We start from the raw sequence: 17,324 nt of genomic DNA, 5'->3' as shown, positions 1-17,324 counted from the left end.
AATTATAATTAGACTTTTGTTAGTAATGGGTAGAATAGTGGAAGTTATAATTATACGTGTAAAAAGTGGTTGCTTAAGCCAGCCAAATGCCAGGTCGTAAGCCCTGGGATGCTCAGATTTGTATCTTGATTCATATAAAAAAAATATAAATGTTTCATATCAAGTGGAAACGTCTATCATATCTTTATCACATGCAAACACATATCATATCTTTACCACAGATGCTCGTAGTTCTTCGATGCCAAAAGTCTATATACAGGGTTTCTACTTCAAATTGGACGTTTTACAAAAAAAATTGGACGTTATATTGTATTTGACAAAAAAATTTGAATTAAAAAAAAATATTCTAAGTAGTATCTCGATTCAAAGTAATATTGAAAATCTTCTCCGAAAACTTGAGTACACATCGCGCGCACAGGCTATGACAGCGCGCCGCGCGAGTTTGCAAACTTGACTAATGCACTCGCTAGTCTTAAGTATAAGAAATGTGAGCAGATATTCACACTGACGGTATATGTAGTTGTAATATGGATATATTCTTTAAAATTCTAACTTTTTCAAAAAATACGATAAAACATCCTATTTGTTTTGTAAAACATCCAAATTAAAGTGAGAAACCTGTATTACAAAAAAATGACTTACTTTGATTGACCCACGAATATCTGCGTATGTTTTTCGAGGCATTCTCGTAATTTTGATTTACATCTTTAGGCAATTCTTTAGCAATAGCCTTCAAATATAGATAGTCATCCTATTATACAATATTTAACAAGTAATATAAAATATTATTTAACAGTATAAACCAATTAATCACATTTTGTGGCAGTAACGATTTTAGCTGTAATCTCAAGTGGTTTCGATTAAGATGAGTCGATTGAATTGATTTATTTTGTTTTAATAGACGTCAATAATACCCTTTTACGTAACTCTTGAAAGATATTTCATGACGCACTATTTTTTTATATTTATTATTCGCCTCGCTTATTATTGTACAGTATCGAACAGATTAATTGAAACAAAACTTATTTTTCGTATTTTCAACACCCTCTAAAAAAATGTTTTAAGGGTGTTCCTCGTATTATGGACCAGGGCTGCTTCTTTCAGTGACTGAGATGATGAATAGCGAGAAGTATCACCCAATTCTACTGGAAAAGATACTACCAGAGATACAAAAACGAAGGTCAAATGGTAATGGAATATTTCAGCAGGATTTAACCCCCTGCCACAAATTTTTAAATTTGATGAAATTTTTCACACAAAAATAATGAACTGTGTTGGACTGGTCAAGAATTTTGACAAAACCTTATTGAAAATCTATCGGCAATCTGTAAGAATCAACTCTCCAAAATCCATTGCACTACGGTGGAAAAGCTCATTTTGTCCATAATTCAGGTGTGGTTTCGATTCGAAAAATGGCATCCACGTGCCAAGACCTTATAAAATAGATGGCAAAAAGAGTAAAGTCTTTGATTGAACCCAAATGAGATCATTAATTTGTGATATAACTAATAAACAAAAATATTACAAAACTTTTTACGAAAATACAACAAAAAAGTTTTGTTTCAATTAATCTGTTCGATACTGTATGTACATGGTTTATAGATCATTAAGTGGCCTTTTGTTTCTTTTAGCTATTTTTATTTATTTATATTTTTTTGACATATCAACATAGATATTGCGTTCGCGAGCGATGTTGCCTTCAAAAGATGTCACTGCCATTGTTGTAATTTAAAAAAAAATGTATTTCTTTCCACTAGTAAAAAAACACATGTCGTTGGTATATTAAAACACGCTCGTATTTGAATGCAACGGGGTGTCAAAATTTCTAAGTAATCGGTGAATTACTGTAAGTGGCAACATTTTGAGTGTGTCCAAATACTTATTCACAAATCTGGGTTTCTACAAGTAGGTAGGAGCTATTTTGTACATTTTTGACATCTCGAAGCTTTGATAGCAAAAGAGCCTTCAAAATCCTACCATAGATAGCTGTTGTGAACTCAATCACGGAACGTCATGAGATTGATCATGTGTTTTGGTAGTCGGATAGACACTCCACTTCGAAACTGGCGTTGCTGGTTCGCTTCCCGCCAATTACAAAATGAATTCAAGAAATATTCATTTTCAATTGGTCTGGGTATTTTTCACATATACCCTCTCTTTCCAAGCTATCTCTTCTTCAAACAAGTCTCTAAAATAGAGGCTTTTCAAGTTATTTAAGTCGAAAGTTGTTTTAGTAGTGTGGTTGTCAATCACGGGTAGAGTAATACTGAATGTTACTCGCGTGTTAAGTGATGACCTTAAACCAGCCTAATACATGTCGTAAGCCCTGTAAATAACCAGAATAACATACTCTTCATATATCGCTCACTCCTTTCAAGAACGTCATAAATCAAAAAACTTGATTTTTCAGGAGAGCGTTTTTAAAGTTTAAAAATATAATACATTGTATTATAAATAAATATCAAGCCACTTATTGAACTTTTTACTGTGCAACAGATCTTTTTAGGTAAAACCTGAAAGTTTTTTCTTCATTTGAAAAATATTTAGTATATTTAAAAAAATAATTAAACAATACCTTTTCTTCAAAATGCAAAAACAACATTTTCTGCCGTGTAGCGGGTAAATATATAGTTAAAAATATGCCTCTTTTGCTGGGATATAGTACATTTTCTAAGCACTCGGAAAACACGCACAACTGAAAATTGACGATTTTTGATTTATGACGTTCTTGAAAGGAGTAGGCGATATGTTGAAGTGTCGTAAATGTAACTTTGGGTGATTTTTAATTTTGAGCAAACGAACGGGTACCTTTTTATTTATATGGATAATTATTATTTGTCATTAGAGTATCGATTTGTTATATTCAATGTCAAAAAAGATTAAATGGCGACATTATCAACGATAATTAATACAATACAGCGCATATTAAAGCACACAATTGTGTCTTGTGTACGAATGCTCGATCAAAATTTGTTTCGATAAATGTTTTTTCCCAGATAGACATCTCTTCTTGTTATCAGATTATTACATATATCAATTGTTATTGTATCTATTGTATGTAATGTTTAAAGTCTAGTAATTAAAGAATATTTATTTAATATTACCCTGGACTGGTACCTGAAGCGGAGGGCTGATCACCTTTCCTTCATGTGTGAACGATCAAGATAACACTGCGTTTATATGAAGCAGTGCCCTATGCACCATTGGGGTGCGGATAAGGGTTTTATTATTTATTATATATAAATGCACTATATAAAATCATTTGTGTATAACGAGCAATGCGAAATACAAATACATGAAATATTGTATTATGATATATTATTATATTTTACTGATAAAATTATGTTTTGACCGCTGTGGATGAACGCTGAGAATAATATTAAATAAGCGATAACTGTTGATATAATATTTTAATATAAACTTAATTAGATACTGTTATGATATTGAATTGGGGTCGAACATAGGTCAATAAGCTATCTTTTACAGTAATTATTATTTCATTATATGTGTCGCCTGCTTTCAAAATCTGCCAGATCCATGTAAGTCGATTTTACGAAAAATGCTAAATTCTCCGGGTTACATTTATGTTTCAAAGATTTGTCTATTTTTAGATAAAATATTATGAAATAGGGAATTTTCCATTTTTTTGGAATAATTTTCAGTATTTAAGTAAAAACACGAGACAGAATCCGATAATGACGTCATCTTATTTTTTTACCTATCCCCGCTCTGTGATTGGCCGATATGGGTTAGAAGGCAAGTTCCATGAATATAGCGGAATTTGAAATACAACGCTGTTTTTAAGTATTTATTAGCAGGGTTTTCAAGTATATAAATATTTAAATAATAAAACCCACATTTAAGTATTTATTTTTAAATCTCATAAAATTGGATCTGGCGGATTTTGAAAGCAGGCGACACTTCGCTCACTCCTTTCAAGAACGTTATAAATCAAAAATCGTCAATTTTCAGTTGTGAATGTTTTCGGAATGCCCATAAAATGTACTATATCCCAGCAAAAGTGGCATATTTTTTACATAATATTTACCCGCTACAGGGCAGAAAATGTTGTATTTGCATTTTGAAGAAAAGGTATTGTTTAATTATTTTTTTAAATATACTAAATATTTTTTAAGTGGAGAAAAAACCTTCAGGTTTAACCTCAAAAGATCTGTTGCACAGTAAAAAGTTCAATAAGTGGCTTGATATTTATCTTTGATACATTTTATTATACTCCTGAAAAATCAAGTTTTATGATTTATGACGTTCTTGAAAGGAGCGAGCGACATATCAAATTAATTAATTTTTTCTAGAGATGGAATGATGAACTGAGAGGTTAAAATATTTGAATTACATATAATAACCGATTTGACTGTCTGTATGTTGCCTTTTGTATGCTGAGGATACTATGATTCTAGTAGAGAGTAGAGAAGATCTGCAGGAGTTGGTGTCAAAGGAGTATAGTGTGTGCAAAGAAAGTAATTTACTGATGAATTTTGCCAAATCTAAATGCATGGTTTTTGAAAGAGATGAATATATATCCGAATGTTAGTTAGTTTAAATAAATTGGTATCGTATGGATAATTTTTAACACTATCAGCTACTGAAACTTCCGCAGTTAGTGATATGATAACTATACTTGTACTATTTTTTTTTTAAATATCCGGTTCAGATTGATAATTATTTAGTATTAAGTATTAATCAGTCTTGATAAAGAAGGGGTTAGCTTCGAAACCGGTAGACATTATAATTAAGTTAAAATAAAATATTTATAGTTACTTTAAAACAAAGGTACATTTTAAGTATAAAACGGAAAATCACAAAGCTAGTGCTTCAAATATAAATGATAATTATTTCATTCATTTAATAGGCTTCTTTGTGGTAAAATCAATCCATTTTTGATTAAAGTTTTACTTGGTAAATACCACTATTTCTTAAAATCCATTGTGACACGTGTTTCGATGCATTCCGCATCATTTTCAAACATCGTGTCACAATAGATTTTAAGAAACAGTGTTATTTACCAAGTTAAAATTAAATTTAAAATGGCTGGATATTACCACAACGTTACAGACGAATCAATTAAGATCCAATATATGATAAATCGCAAGTTGATTTTCTTTAAACCCGGTTACAATTAATGATAATATATTTTTTTTGTTGAAACACTTTTTTTGTATTGAAAAAATAAGTTTTCCTCGAAATAAATATACGGTTTTGGAAAGAAAAGATGAATGAAATCTTGTTGACACGTTGATTGCCAGTCACGCGTATACGCGTGATCAGGCCCGTCAGCCGATGGCCGATCACTATGTGATAAATATTTATATTTTGTTAAACCTACTTAGATAATATTAAAACTAAATACACACTTTGCAAAGTGACATAAACACAGTTTAAAAAATACAACCAAGTTTAAAGAAGAATAATAATTTGGTCATTTCCTGAAATCTAGCTTTTCAGGTCGGCAATCAACGTGTTGAGAAAATAAATAAATTCATTTCAAAATGTGGTTCATTTCTACCCAATCTCACTTTTCAAATGCCCAGAAAATGTACTATATCCCAGCAAAAGAGACATATTTTTAACTTTATATTTACCAGCTACAGGGCAGAAAGTGTTGTTTTTGCATTTTGAAGAAAAGGTATTGTTTAATAATTTTTTTAAATATACTAAATATTTTCAAACGAAGAAAAACATTCAGGTTTTACCTAAAAAGATCTGTTGCACAGTTAAAAGTTCCATGAGTGGCTTAATATTTATTTTTAATATATTTTATTATATTCTTAAACTTTAAAAACGATCTCCTGAAAAATCAAGTTTTTTGATATATGACGCTGTTGAAAGGAGTGAGCGATATATGCCAATACGTAAAATACATTTTCCGCTTTCTCAAGACACAATACATATGAATATTGGAGTTCATCAGAATGTTGCAGGAATGCGTCATATCACAATACGCGTCACTTTTTGCGTCACTCTGACGAAACGCATTCGCGAGTTGCGTATTTGCGATCATTCAATTGATCTGATAATGCGAACTGATTGGAATTTAAGATTAAACGATAACGAAATATAATGATCCTTGATTTTGAATTCATGATTGATTCTTGAATTCCGATAAATCGCAATTGATAGTCACGCGGAAAAGTTTAAAGAATTGGCGTTTTCCTGGAAAAATGGCGTACTTAAAATTTTTTATTTATTAATTACTATATCAAGATTATTAAACAATATATTATTTTAAATCTCTCGTTAACGAGTGGAGATTGAATAAAAATAAAAATAAATTAATTTACATAAATAACGATTCCAGACTGTTCATCCGAACCCTTATCCGCACCCCAATGGTGCGTAGGGCACTGCATCATATAAACGCAGTGTTATCTTGATCGTTAACACACGATGGAAAGGTGATCAGCCCTCCGATTCAGGGTAATATTGAAAAAATATTAGAGTGAAAAAATTATTACATTTACATTCGTTTGAAAATGTCATAACTAGGTGAAACAATTGTCACAATATTAATTTTTATGCGTTTTTTTTTTAAATAAAAAACAACTTAGTAGACTCGAAAAATCTGTGTTTGATTTAAAAAATTAATACATAAATGAAAAAGCCAAATCAATAAATAGATTGATTATTCCGAAACCGATAGTCACGAATTAATGTTTATTAAAGTGATATTTATTAAAGTTTATTTTGTCCGCCTCCGTAGTGTAACGGTCAGCATGCTCGCCTACCGTTTTGGAGGTCCCGGGTTCGATTCCCAGGGGGGTTTAATAAATAAAAGTGATTTTTTCACTCTAATATTTATTCAACATAACACTGGACTGGTACCTGAAGTGGAAGGCTGATCACCTTTCCTTCATGTGTAATCGATCGAGATACACTGCTTTTATATGAAGCAGTGCCCTATGCACCATTGGGGTGCGGTAAGGGATTTATTAAGTGATATTACACAAAATGAACCATGAATGATTAGGAAAGTATTTTTAACTCACATGTAATTAGTATTAGAATACACTACATAAATTCATTGAATTCCAACTCATTTTAAATACCTCTTAAAAACAGGTCAAAAGAAAAGAAGAAGAATATCCTTACCTGCGACTGCAGCGGCATACTGAGTGACTTGTCGCGATTTGCCAGTCGGCTTCTGCCCGACTGACAACATGTGTTTCGTGGTTTCACCCATCGTCTTGTCTCTTCTTCAGGTCACTGTAACAACAACTAGTATATCAGTATCTACTCACAAAAACATCGAGTCAAATTAATTGACTTATTCGACCACAGAGCATCTATTTTATGTACACATGGATAATTGCATGAAAGAACTGAAAGGTTTAAGGCCTAGTATTCGTTAAGTCGCAACGTATTTTTTTTTAAATCCAGACAAAATTTTACGTAATAATTTTTTTGTTAAACTACCTTTTCGCAGTGAAAAAAAGGTTTTAAATTATATATAACGCGAATTAATTTTGATTGCTTAAAATAATACGTTTGTATTATTTAAAGCTATCTACATTAATTAGCAAACAAAAAAAAACATTTGAAATATTACAAAATAAAATTAAAACTGTTTTTTTTTCCACATATATTTTATTTGACCGGCGACCGGGTTTCATCGTTACCGACATCATCGGACTGATCAGAGTGATCCAAACCCGGTCACTGGTCATATAAAATAAACGTGAAAAAAAAACTTCTTCAAAGCCTTATCCGCACCTGATGGTGCATAGGGCACTGCATCATATAAACGCAGTTTTATCTTGATGGTTTACACATGACGGAAAGGTGATCAGCCCTCCGCTTCAGGCACCAGTCCAGGGTAATACCATTTCAGTTTGTAATATTGAACAAAGTTAGAGTGAAAATCATTAGCATTTATTTGACCCCACTCCCTGATATAATTGGTAATATTGAACAATTATTTTCATTTTAAAAATCAATTATATTTATTTAACGTCCCCCTGGGAATCGAACCCGGGACCTCCAGCACGGTAGCCGAGCTTGCTAGCCATTACATACGGAGGTGGACGAACTCACTACTGTGTATACTTGTTATTTTATTTTATAAAATGCAGTTCCACCAAGAAATGTCAGTATAAAAATTAAAACTTGATATGTTAATTAAGGGCGAAATATTTATTTATATTTATAAATTAAATATTAAAATCAAATACTGATTTTTAGAGTATACTAAATATTATTTTATTATTAAAAACACACAAAAATAAAAACTGTTTGGCTGACAGCAGTTTGAAAAAGCTATAACAAGGCGAAACAATTGTCACTAATTTCATTTTTTTGTTCGTTTAAAAATAATTTAATAAACACAATTTTAATTTTAAAATACCCGAATGCAATACAAAACAGTACCAACAAATTTACAAATTAAAATGATTAAGAAAACACTTTTTTATACCACTTGAGTTATTAATTAATGACTACTACTTTCGGAAGCTAAACTTCCATCGTCATAACTTTCATAGTTATTATTCAGACATGACGATGGAAGTCTAGCTCCCGAAACTAGTAGTCGTCAATAAACTCATGTGGTATAAAAACTAGTGTTTCCTTAATCATTTTAACATGTCTTTCCACAAATTAAATGCCGAAACAATAAATAAAAATTACATTAACTTAGGAATATAAATTTTTAACAGGTTCCCTTTAGAAATTAAAAATATAAAAGACACAAACACTTTAAAAATAAATTTAACGAACACTGTAAACATATAACGATTATACAATGAAAAACTAAACAAGATAAAAAAAAATTGCACGGCATAAAAATATATGTTCCCCAGTATTTTTTTAAATGTATAACATGTCACTATAAAAAAAGAGAAAAAAGTCCCTCTCCAAGCACAAGAGCTCAGTCTCTTTTTTTGGAGAGGCTCAGCGCAACAAAAATTTTAGGATTGTATGAAGAAATGTATAGAAATCGTATTAAATTGTATAAAAAATAACTATATTAAATAATAATATTTAAAAAAAAAACAATTCAGTAGACTCTAAAAATCAGTGTTTGATTTTAATATTCAATATATAAATTAAAATGGAGTTCTACAAATTAAACGCCAAATCTAAAAAAAAAATTGTTTTTATTTTAAAATGATAGAATAAACACCTTTAATAACACGTGCAGAAAGTATTTTCCCACTGAAATTGCGTAACGCTTTCACAAATCCTGAAAACTGAAACTGAAACTGAAAACACCACCGTAGGCTTCCACTGCAAGATCCGTACTAACGGAAATTTAATTTTACCGAACTGAATCCGACTCTAACTACGAGAGAGTACTACGCAAGTCCAGTAGACACAATAAAAATAACTAGCAAGCAATATTATCCACGAAATCAAAAGCTCTGGACCGTACGTAGACTTCATTCAAATGTTGTATGGAATGCTTTACACTTTTCTGTGCACATTTTTACGTCACGTAGTCACAACAGTCTACCGAACATATGATAGTATTTTCTACAAATTTAATTCATTGTTTTTTTATAAAGGCACTACATATTTTTGATATATCAATAATTTATCTACGTACTACGTAAATTTCACAAAATATTTCGGGAATTTCTCACTAATGACGTCTTTCTCAAAAGCTTTTCGTCATTCTATGATGTGTTATTTTATTTTTAAACAAGTACACACATAAAATTACATACATAACAGCACAATGAATATTTGTAATACTTGTTTTGTAACAGATTTATAAGAGGTAACTAAGTACACACATAAAAAATATCAAAACTTGCATTTAAAAAACATACATAGTAAATAAAACAATTATAATGATTTATTATTAGATTAAAACCAATATTTTTAGCTTTTCCACTTTTTTATTTGAACAGGGACCGGGTTTCGTCGTTACCGACATCATCAGACCAGTCTGATGATGTCGGTAACGACGAAACCCGGTCGCTGGTCAAATAAAAAAGTGGAAAAGCTAAAAATATTGGTTTTAATCTAATAATAAATTAAAAATGCAATTCCATCACGAAGTGTCAGTGGATAATATAAATCAATTATACTGATGGTGTATTTAATTTTTAATGTTGTGATTTTTATTGATATTTACGAAGAAGTACTATCTGCCCTGGGTCGGATATATACTAAACATAAAACTGTGAATTATTCATACTTAAACTTTATAATATGAAATAAAATTTTCAAATAAAAAATAAAGTTTACATTTCTGAAAAACATTCAAGTAATATTCATACTTAAGTGGGTTTTTCATAATGTTAAAAAAAATATATGAAACTGGATTTTTTTTAAAACCGTATTTTCAAAAACGCTGGTTTTAATAAGATATTTTTCTCTACAATTTTATTTATAAAAAAATCAACAATACGTTTTATTTATTGATTTGACGTTTAATTTGTAGAACTCCATTTTAATTTATGTATTAATTTTTATATCAAACACTGATTTTTTGAGTCTTCTAAGTTGTATTTTTATTTTTTTTTTATGTTGACTCAAAAAAATAAGTTTGATTTAAAAATTAATACATAAACACGTTTTATTTTGATTTATGTATGTATTTATAAACGCAATTCCACATATTTTGTTAAACATGATGATATAGGTCATGTATGTCAAATTCAAAACATAATATCTACTATTTGACCTCTGCTCACGCCATCAAGGTCGAGTAAGGGAAAATCAGACATCCCTTCAGAAAAACACATGGCGAATTTTCCACAATTCGTGTTTATTAACTTGACTTAAGCATTCACATATCGCTTACTCCTTTCAACGACGCCATATATACAAAAAACTTGATTTTTCAGGTGACCGTTTTTAAAGTTTAAAAATATAATAAAACGTATATAAAAAAATATTTTAAAAATCTTTTTATCATGCAACAGATCTTTTTAGGTAAAACATGAATATTTCTTCTCCATTTGAAATATTTTTGGGATATTAAAAAAATATTAAACAATATCTTTTCTTCAAAATGCAAAAACAACTCTTTCTGCCTTATGGCGGGCTTATTAAGTTAAAAATATGCCGCTTTTGCTGGAATATAGTACATTTAGGCATCCCGAAAACATGCACAACTGAAAATTTTTTTTTTGTTGATATATGACGTTGTTGAAAGGAGTGAGCGATATGTTTTGTCCTCGGCGCGGGAAAACCTATATATATATATAAATAAATAACCCAAATATTTTAAGGATAAAATAGTGTTAAACAAAAACTTTCTTGAACATATTACTAGAAATAACGATAAAATAAGACTGCCATTGTTGAAAAAACCGAGTCACAAAATTGTTTAATGTATAAGGGTTTGAAAATGTATGATGAGATGCCTGAATGTATGAAGAATGAAAAGAGTCTGAAAGAATTTAAAAAATAAATGTTTTGTTTACTGTAAAAAATATGTAAATATATAATATATCTGATGTAAATTCAGTGTTAGTAATAGTTTATATTAGTTATAATATAATCTAATTAAAGAAATTTAAAATTAAAATAAAAAAATGTTTTTTTTTATGTTCAAGGATAAAAACAAATATTACGTAATATAATTTATTCAACGTGATATTATTTAGCTGGTACCAAGAACGTTTTTACCCGTCATTTCTTCCGGAATAATAACCTTGAAAATTGAACCGTTATTGCAATAACTGCTCCTGTTTTTAACGGTTCCGTAGGAAAAAAATCTTCAAATCGATAAAAATAGAGAGAGAAAAACAAAAATGTGTTCAAATATGAATTTTACTTCATGATAAGTGTATTCGCTATGTACTTATTTGTTCCTTAGTAAAACAGGGGATAAGTTTTTTTTTAAATATTTATTTTTATTTCTTAAGTAAGGCATCTCAGGGCTAAGATTTCGTACGGAAGTTAACAATTAAACTTCTAGAGTGTAGATAACTTGAACTCGCTTCTGGACCTACATATATTGTTCATTTTCCTCTTCTAATTTCGATTATGAATATCACCGAAATCGGACCACCACCAGTGACAAGCTATAAAGGTCGATTAAACTGTCAAAGACCTTTCTTGTAGAGGTGGTACGATCCGGTTTTTCAAAAGATCCGCATCAGTAGATCCGTTCACTAAGATCAGTTTAATCGAAGGAACGATCTTCCAAGGAAGAAAGAGAATCATCGACGATTCAATTATATATTTTTTTCTTGAATGTTTTGTGGCACATTTTATAAACTTTATAAAATAAAATAACTTTGTTTTTACCACTTTTTATCGGTACACTTTTCCAACCGGTTTCGACAAGAACCTTGTCATCCTCAGGGTTTATGTACTAATTCTAAAACATTGAAATACTCATAGTTAGGTTATAGTTAATTACCCTTCCCTTAAGTTTAAATTTAGGAGTTTTTTCCTGGTTTTTTAAATCACATTTTAATATAGTGTACGGAGTGCGTGGAAGTTTTTGGTATCGTAAGGGAAGGGTAATCAACTATAGCCTTACTTTGAGTATTTCAATGTTTTAGAATTAGTACATAAACCCTGAGGATGACAAGGTTTTTGTCGAAACCGATTGGAAAAAGTGTACCAATAAAAAGTGGTTAAAACAAAGTTGTTTTATTTTATATTTTTTGGTTTAGTTAGGACTGCGTCCTTTGTTCTCCGGTCCACTCCTGGGAGGTGGAAGACCAGCTGTCTCTCCATCGTTTAGGTGGTCTTCTGGGAGTCTGCTACGTCTTATACTGCTATCTGCTCCTATTCTCACCACTCGATCCGAACTTTCTCTTCCAATATGATTTCTCCAGAAAACTTATCTCATTTATTATCAAGAGAAAAAAAACCATTTCGCTATCATGAAACCTTATTTTAAAGAGCTTTTTTGTAACATTTTTTAGCGCTTTACTCAGATATTCTACCGTTAGTGAGGGGTAATATTTTGCTTTTGAAAATCGTATCGTTGATGACGATCAGCAATTAAAATAAATGTAAATGCCCAGACTTCCATATTCTTCATCTTTGATGAGATGTCAAAAAATAATAATTAAAATAAAATCGTCAAGAGATTAAGCTGTCGTATAATATTTTTAAACTCTTCGGTCAATAATCTATCACTTTTCAGTGAACCACAAATCGACGAATCTTTGATTCGATAAACTCGTGAATAGATCAGCGTTAGTGAGCGAGATTCACTCGAAATTGAAACCCGATCACACATTAAATGTAAATGAACGGTTTATTGAGATCCGGTCGTTCATAAACCACCCACGTCTACTTTCTTGCGGTTACCCTGTTACAAAAAACCACCAGACCGTCAGACATAAATTTGATAATATGAAATTAGATACCTCGATAATAGCGGTATGAGCAGATGCATAATATCGGGTTCATTCTAATCAACTCTGCTTCATATCAGGTATCAGACTATACGTACAACAAGACGCCCAGAAAATGTATCGAAACACGTGGCATAATAGCATTTTTATGAATAGTGGTATTTACTAAGTGAAATTTAAATTAAAAATTGAAGATTTATAGATTATCTTATTTTTTATGAACAAGAATACAAGCAAAAATAATTCAAATGAAGAAAGAGATCTAAGCACGAGGCATGAGGGACACCAGAAGTTATGCTTTTTTCAAAGTTGTGATGTAAAAATAATGCACCTGTTCAACATACAATGAAAACTGGCATTTTAAAGGTAAGATTGCCTCAACTATCTGCAGTTGAATATCCATAATGACGGGACCTTAACAAGCTGCTCTCCGGCATTACCATTACACAGTGAGGCGTCCTGTCCAACATCTTGGCCATGCTCCGGCCCAAGAAGACCGAGAAGAAAGCGCAACTATACGTCGGCTCCACTTTCCTGCCTTCAGACTCAGCCGATTATTAATATTCATTAATATATATAACGTGGTAATATTTTTCTTTGTAAATTGGGTGTAAATATTAGGGGGTTGAATTAATTCTCGCCGTTTTTTGTAGTATTTTGAATTGAAAATATTATATTTTTTAAAAGTAAGAATTTATTAATAGTATTGCCCTTCTTTCTCGACTACTTTGGCCCATCTTTCAGGAAGAAGTCGTATTCCCCTATAAAAGAAAACCTTGTCTTTTGAGGCAATCAAATTTTCAACCCATAACTCGACTTCTCGATAACTTTTGAAAATTTCTCCCGATAATCCATGCTGCATGGACCGAAACAGATGATAATCGGATGGTGCGACGTCAGGAGAGTAGGGCGGGTGTGACAGAACCTCCCAGCCAAAGGAGTTTATCTGTTCTTTTACCACTTTGGCAACATGCGGGCGCGCGTTGTCGAGCAGAATGAGAATCGACTCGTGCCTGGCTGCGTATTCTGGACGTTTTTCTTCAATTGCTGTTTTCAGTTTGATCATTTGCTGCTTGTAAACCTTTGCTGTGACTGTTGGCCTGCTTTGAGAAGCTCTAAAAAAATTAGTCCCTGCTGATCCCACCAAATGCAAAGCATCGTTTTTGAGCCGTGAATGTTGCGTTTTGCAATGCTGGCTTCAGCAGGGAGTGGCTGACCTGGCTGGCAGATGACTTTGCGGCGTTTGGGGTTGTCGAAGAAGATCCATTTCTCATCGCTGGTGATGACGCGATGCAAAAACCCTTTTCTGTGATGCCGTTGCAAGAGTGAATCATACATGCAAAGTCGCCTTTCCATATCTCTCTCCTTCAGAGCATACGGGACCCTGCAGATGAACAAGGCCCATAGCCTTAATTTTGAGGCGGTTTGAGGCGGTTGAAAGTGCCACGTGGGTGTTCGAGGCAGCAGGAGACAGGAAAACAAAAAAAACGAAAAGAATCTATTTAAATCACAGAGAAATATTAAATTTTTATAAACGGCGAGAACTAATTCAACCCCCTATAATATGTAAAGTGGGTGTGTAATAATAAAATAAACAATGTGTTGCTTTGTAATTAAAGTTTATTCTTAATTTATCTTTATAATATTTTCTATCTATCTATCTGATTCTGAAATTTCAGAATATTATATTTTTTCTATCGGATCTCTTTTGTTTTATTCTGTGCGACGCATGCGACATCTGGTGGTAGAACTGTTTTATGTAGGTACTAAATGTAAGTACTTTCTCTTATTATCATTTTTGTATCATAATCCATACCTGCATAAGCGCCCTTGAGGTAGTTTTTAACGAAAATGGCGCTATATAAATCATCGAAGATTATTATTATTATTAAGATGATTGTCAGATAATGTATCTCTTCGACTGATAGTGAAACTGTAGTGGTTTTTAATAATCTTCCATACTTTAATACCAAGCATGTGCATAAGGAAAACAATACATACTTGAACACGATCAGCAGCAATACAAATTAACATAAATATTGCTGTAAATCCGGTGTCAGCTCTATGAAATAATTCATGTTAATTTATTGCAAGAGCGCAATTAATGTGATAGACATAGTGTGTTAATTGATATTAGGTCGCCTTGGAATATCTCTCAGCGATGAATTAATGCTTACTTTTATGAGTGCAGAGCTATGCAACTGCATTTCTTAAAAACGCACGACCATATATCGCTCACTCCTTTCAAGAACGTCATAAATCAAATATCCTCAATTTCCAGTTATGCATGTTTACCATATTTATTCAATTCCTTGTTTTGGCAATCCAATATAAATATGTAGATATATCACTCACTCCTTTCAAGAACGTCATAAATCAAAAATCGTCAATTTTCAGTTGTGCATGCTTTCGGAATGCCCAGAAAATGTACTATATCCCACAAAAAGAGGCATATTTTTTACTTAATATTTACCCGCTACAGGGAAGAAAATGTTGTTTTTGCATTTTGAATAAAACGGTATTGTTTAATTATTTTTTTAAATATACCAAATATTTTTCAAATGGAGAAAAAACCTTCAGGTTTTACCTAAAAAGATATGTTGCACAGTAAAAAGTTCAATAATTGGCTTGATATTTATTTTTAATACATTGTGTTATATTTTAAAACTTTAAAAAGTTCTCCTGAAAAATCAAGTTTTTTTATTTATGACGTTCTTGAAAGGAGTGAGCGACATTTGAATGAAGGATATAATTTCAATTATTTCAGAAAGATGAACTTTTCGAGCTAAGATAAATATTTTGCCTTAAAGTGTTTAAAATATGTTTTCGTGCGCCAACACCTTTATTTGATAAAAATAAAGGTCTAAATATATTACACACATTTACAACATTTTGAGTGTCCAAATACTTGTTCACAAAATCTGGATTATCTCCAATTACAGGAGTTATTTTCATATAATTTTTTGACATCTCATCAAAGATGAAGAGATGTCAAAAAAAAAATTTATATGAAAATAACTCCTGTAATTGGAGATAATCCAGATTTTGTGAACAAGTATTTGGACACTCAAAATGTTGTAAATAAATTATCTGGTCAAATTATTAGCTTAAATAATAAAAATGAAAATGGTATTTTCTGGCGTTTCTCATGTGTGTGATTATAATCCAGGATTTGGACCTCACATACTAATATAAGAGTTTCTGCTTGATAAAAAGCTTCTTTAAATCTCACCAATAGATGTCTCTAGTGAAGTTCTAGTGATTCAAGAACAATGTTTCTAAATTGGTTCATATATAAAGAACTTCCAAGAATTTGAGTAGTGTGGTTGTCAATAATGGGTAGAATTGGTGAATGTTACACGTGTGTAAAGTGATCACTCAAACCAGCCGATGACGGTCGTCAGCCCCGTAAATGCCCAGACTTCCATATTCTTCTTCATCTTTGATGAGATGTCAAAAAATAATATGACACACATGCAATGGAGGACTTAAATTAGATTACTCAGAAATATTAGAAATTAAAAATGCAATTAATAATAATTCACAACAATTAAATACACAAGTAAATGATTTTTCTAAAAGTCCGTTATTAAATATGTTTCCAATCACTCATCATCCCTGATCCCTTTTTGACTGTGACTGCCAATCAACACAACAAAATAAAGCCACTTGAGATCTATCCAAGCTCCTTGGTCTAACCGTCAAAATGTTTTGAATTTTGTTTAGTAGATAGTGTTTTAGTATTAATCAGTCTTGATAAAAAAGCAGTTAGCTTCGAAACCAGTAGAGATTATAATGAAGTTATAGTAAAATATTTATGGTGATTTTAACAAAGTTACATTTTAATTACTTAATTAATTTTTTGTTGTTGCCATATTTAAAAAAAAAATATTTTGCAGAGACCCACCAGGCCACCATGTGTGTCTTGTCTATGGAGTTCTTTTTATATATATTTTTATTGTTTTTAACCATTTTAACCTAATATACACACAAAAAAGAAAGAAAATTAAGAATATTTACATTTTACAATTTTCATAA

At 31.2% G+C, this 17,324-nt stretch overlaps 1 protein-coding gene across 2 annotated transcripts in view; it reads right to left on the bottom strand.

The window, feature by feature from the left end:
• The window catches only part of LOC148305175 (facilitated trehalose transporter Tret1-like), a 74,272-nt gene that overhangs the window by 44,042 nt on the left and 12,906 nt on the right, over window positions 1–17,324 (bottom strand). Inside the window, exons 1-2 of one of the 2 annotated variants that reach the window (XM_088267093.1) lie at window positions 9,137–9,256; window positions 7,108–7,221 (exon numbers count right to left, since the gene is read on the bottom strand). In XM_088267093.1, the coding sequence (XP_088123219.1) occupies window positions 7,108–7,198 (91 nt within the window). In that variant the 5' untranslated portion in view covers window positions 7,199–7,221; window positions 9,137–9,256. Of the gene's footprint in view, window positions 1–7,107; window positions 7,222–9,136; window positions 9,257–17,324 lie in introns of those variants that run through there. The other variant, XM_088267094.1, reaches the window with a different exon arrangement.

Source organism: Brachycentrus maculatus, unplaced genomic scaffold (assembly GCF_059751285.1).
Source record: "Brachycentrus maculatus isolate JH-2025_06_01 unplaced genomic scaffold, ASM5975128v1 h1tg000282l, whole genome shotgun sequence".
Classification (NCBI taxonomy): Eukaryota; Metazoa; Arthropoda; class Insecta; order Trichoptera; family Brachycentridae; genus Brachycentrus; species Brachycentrus maculatus.
This window is presented reverse-complemented; position numbering and strand designations above follow the sequence as displayed.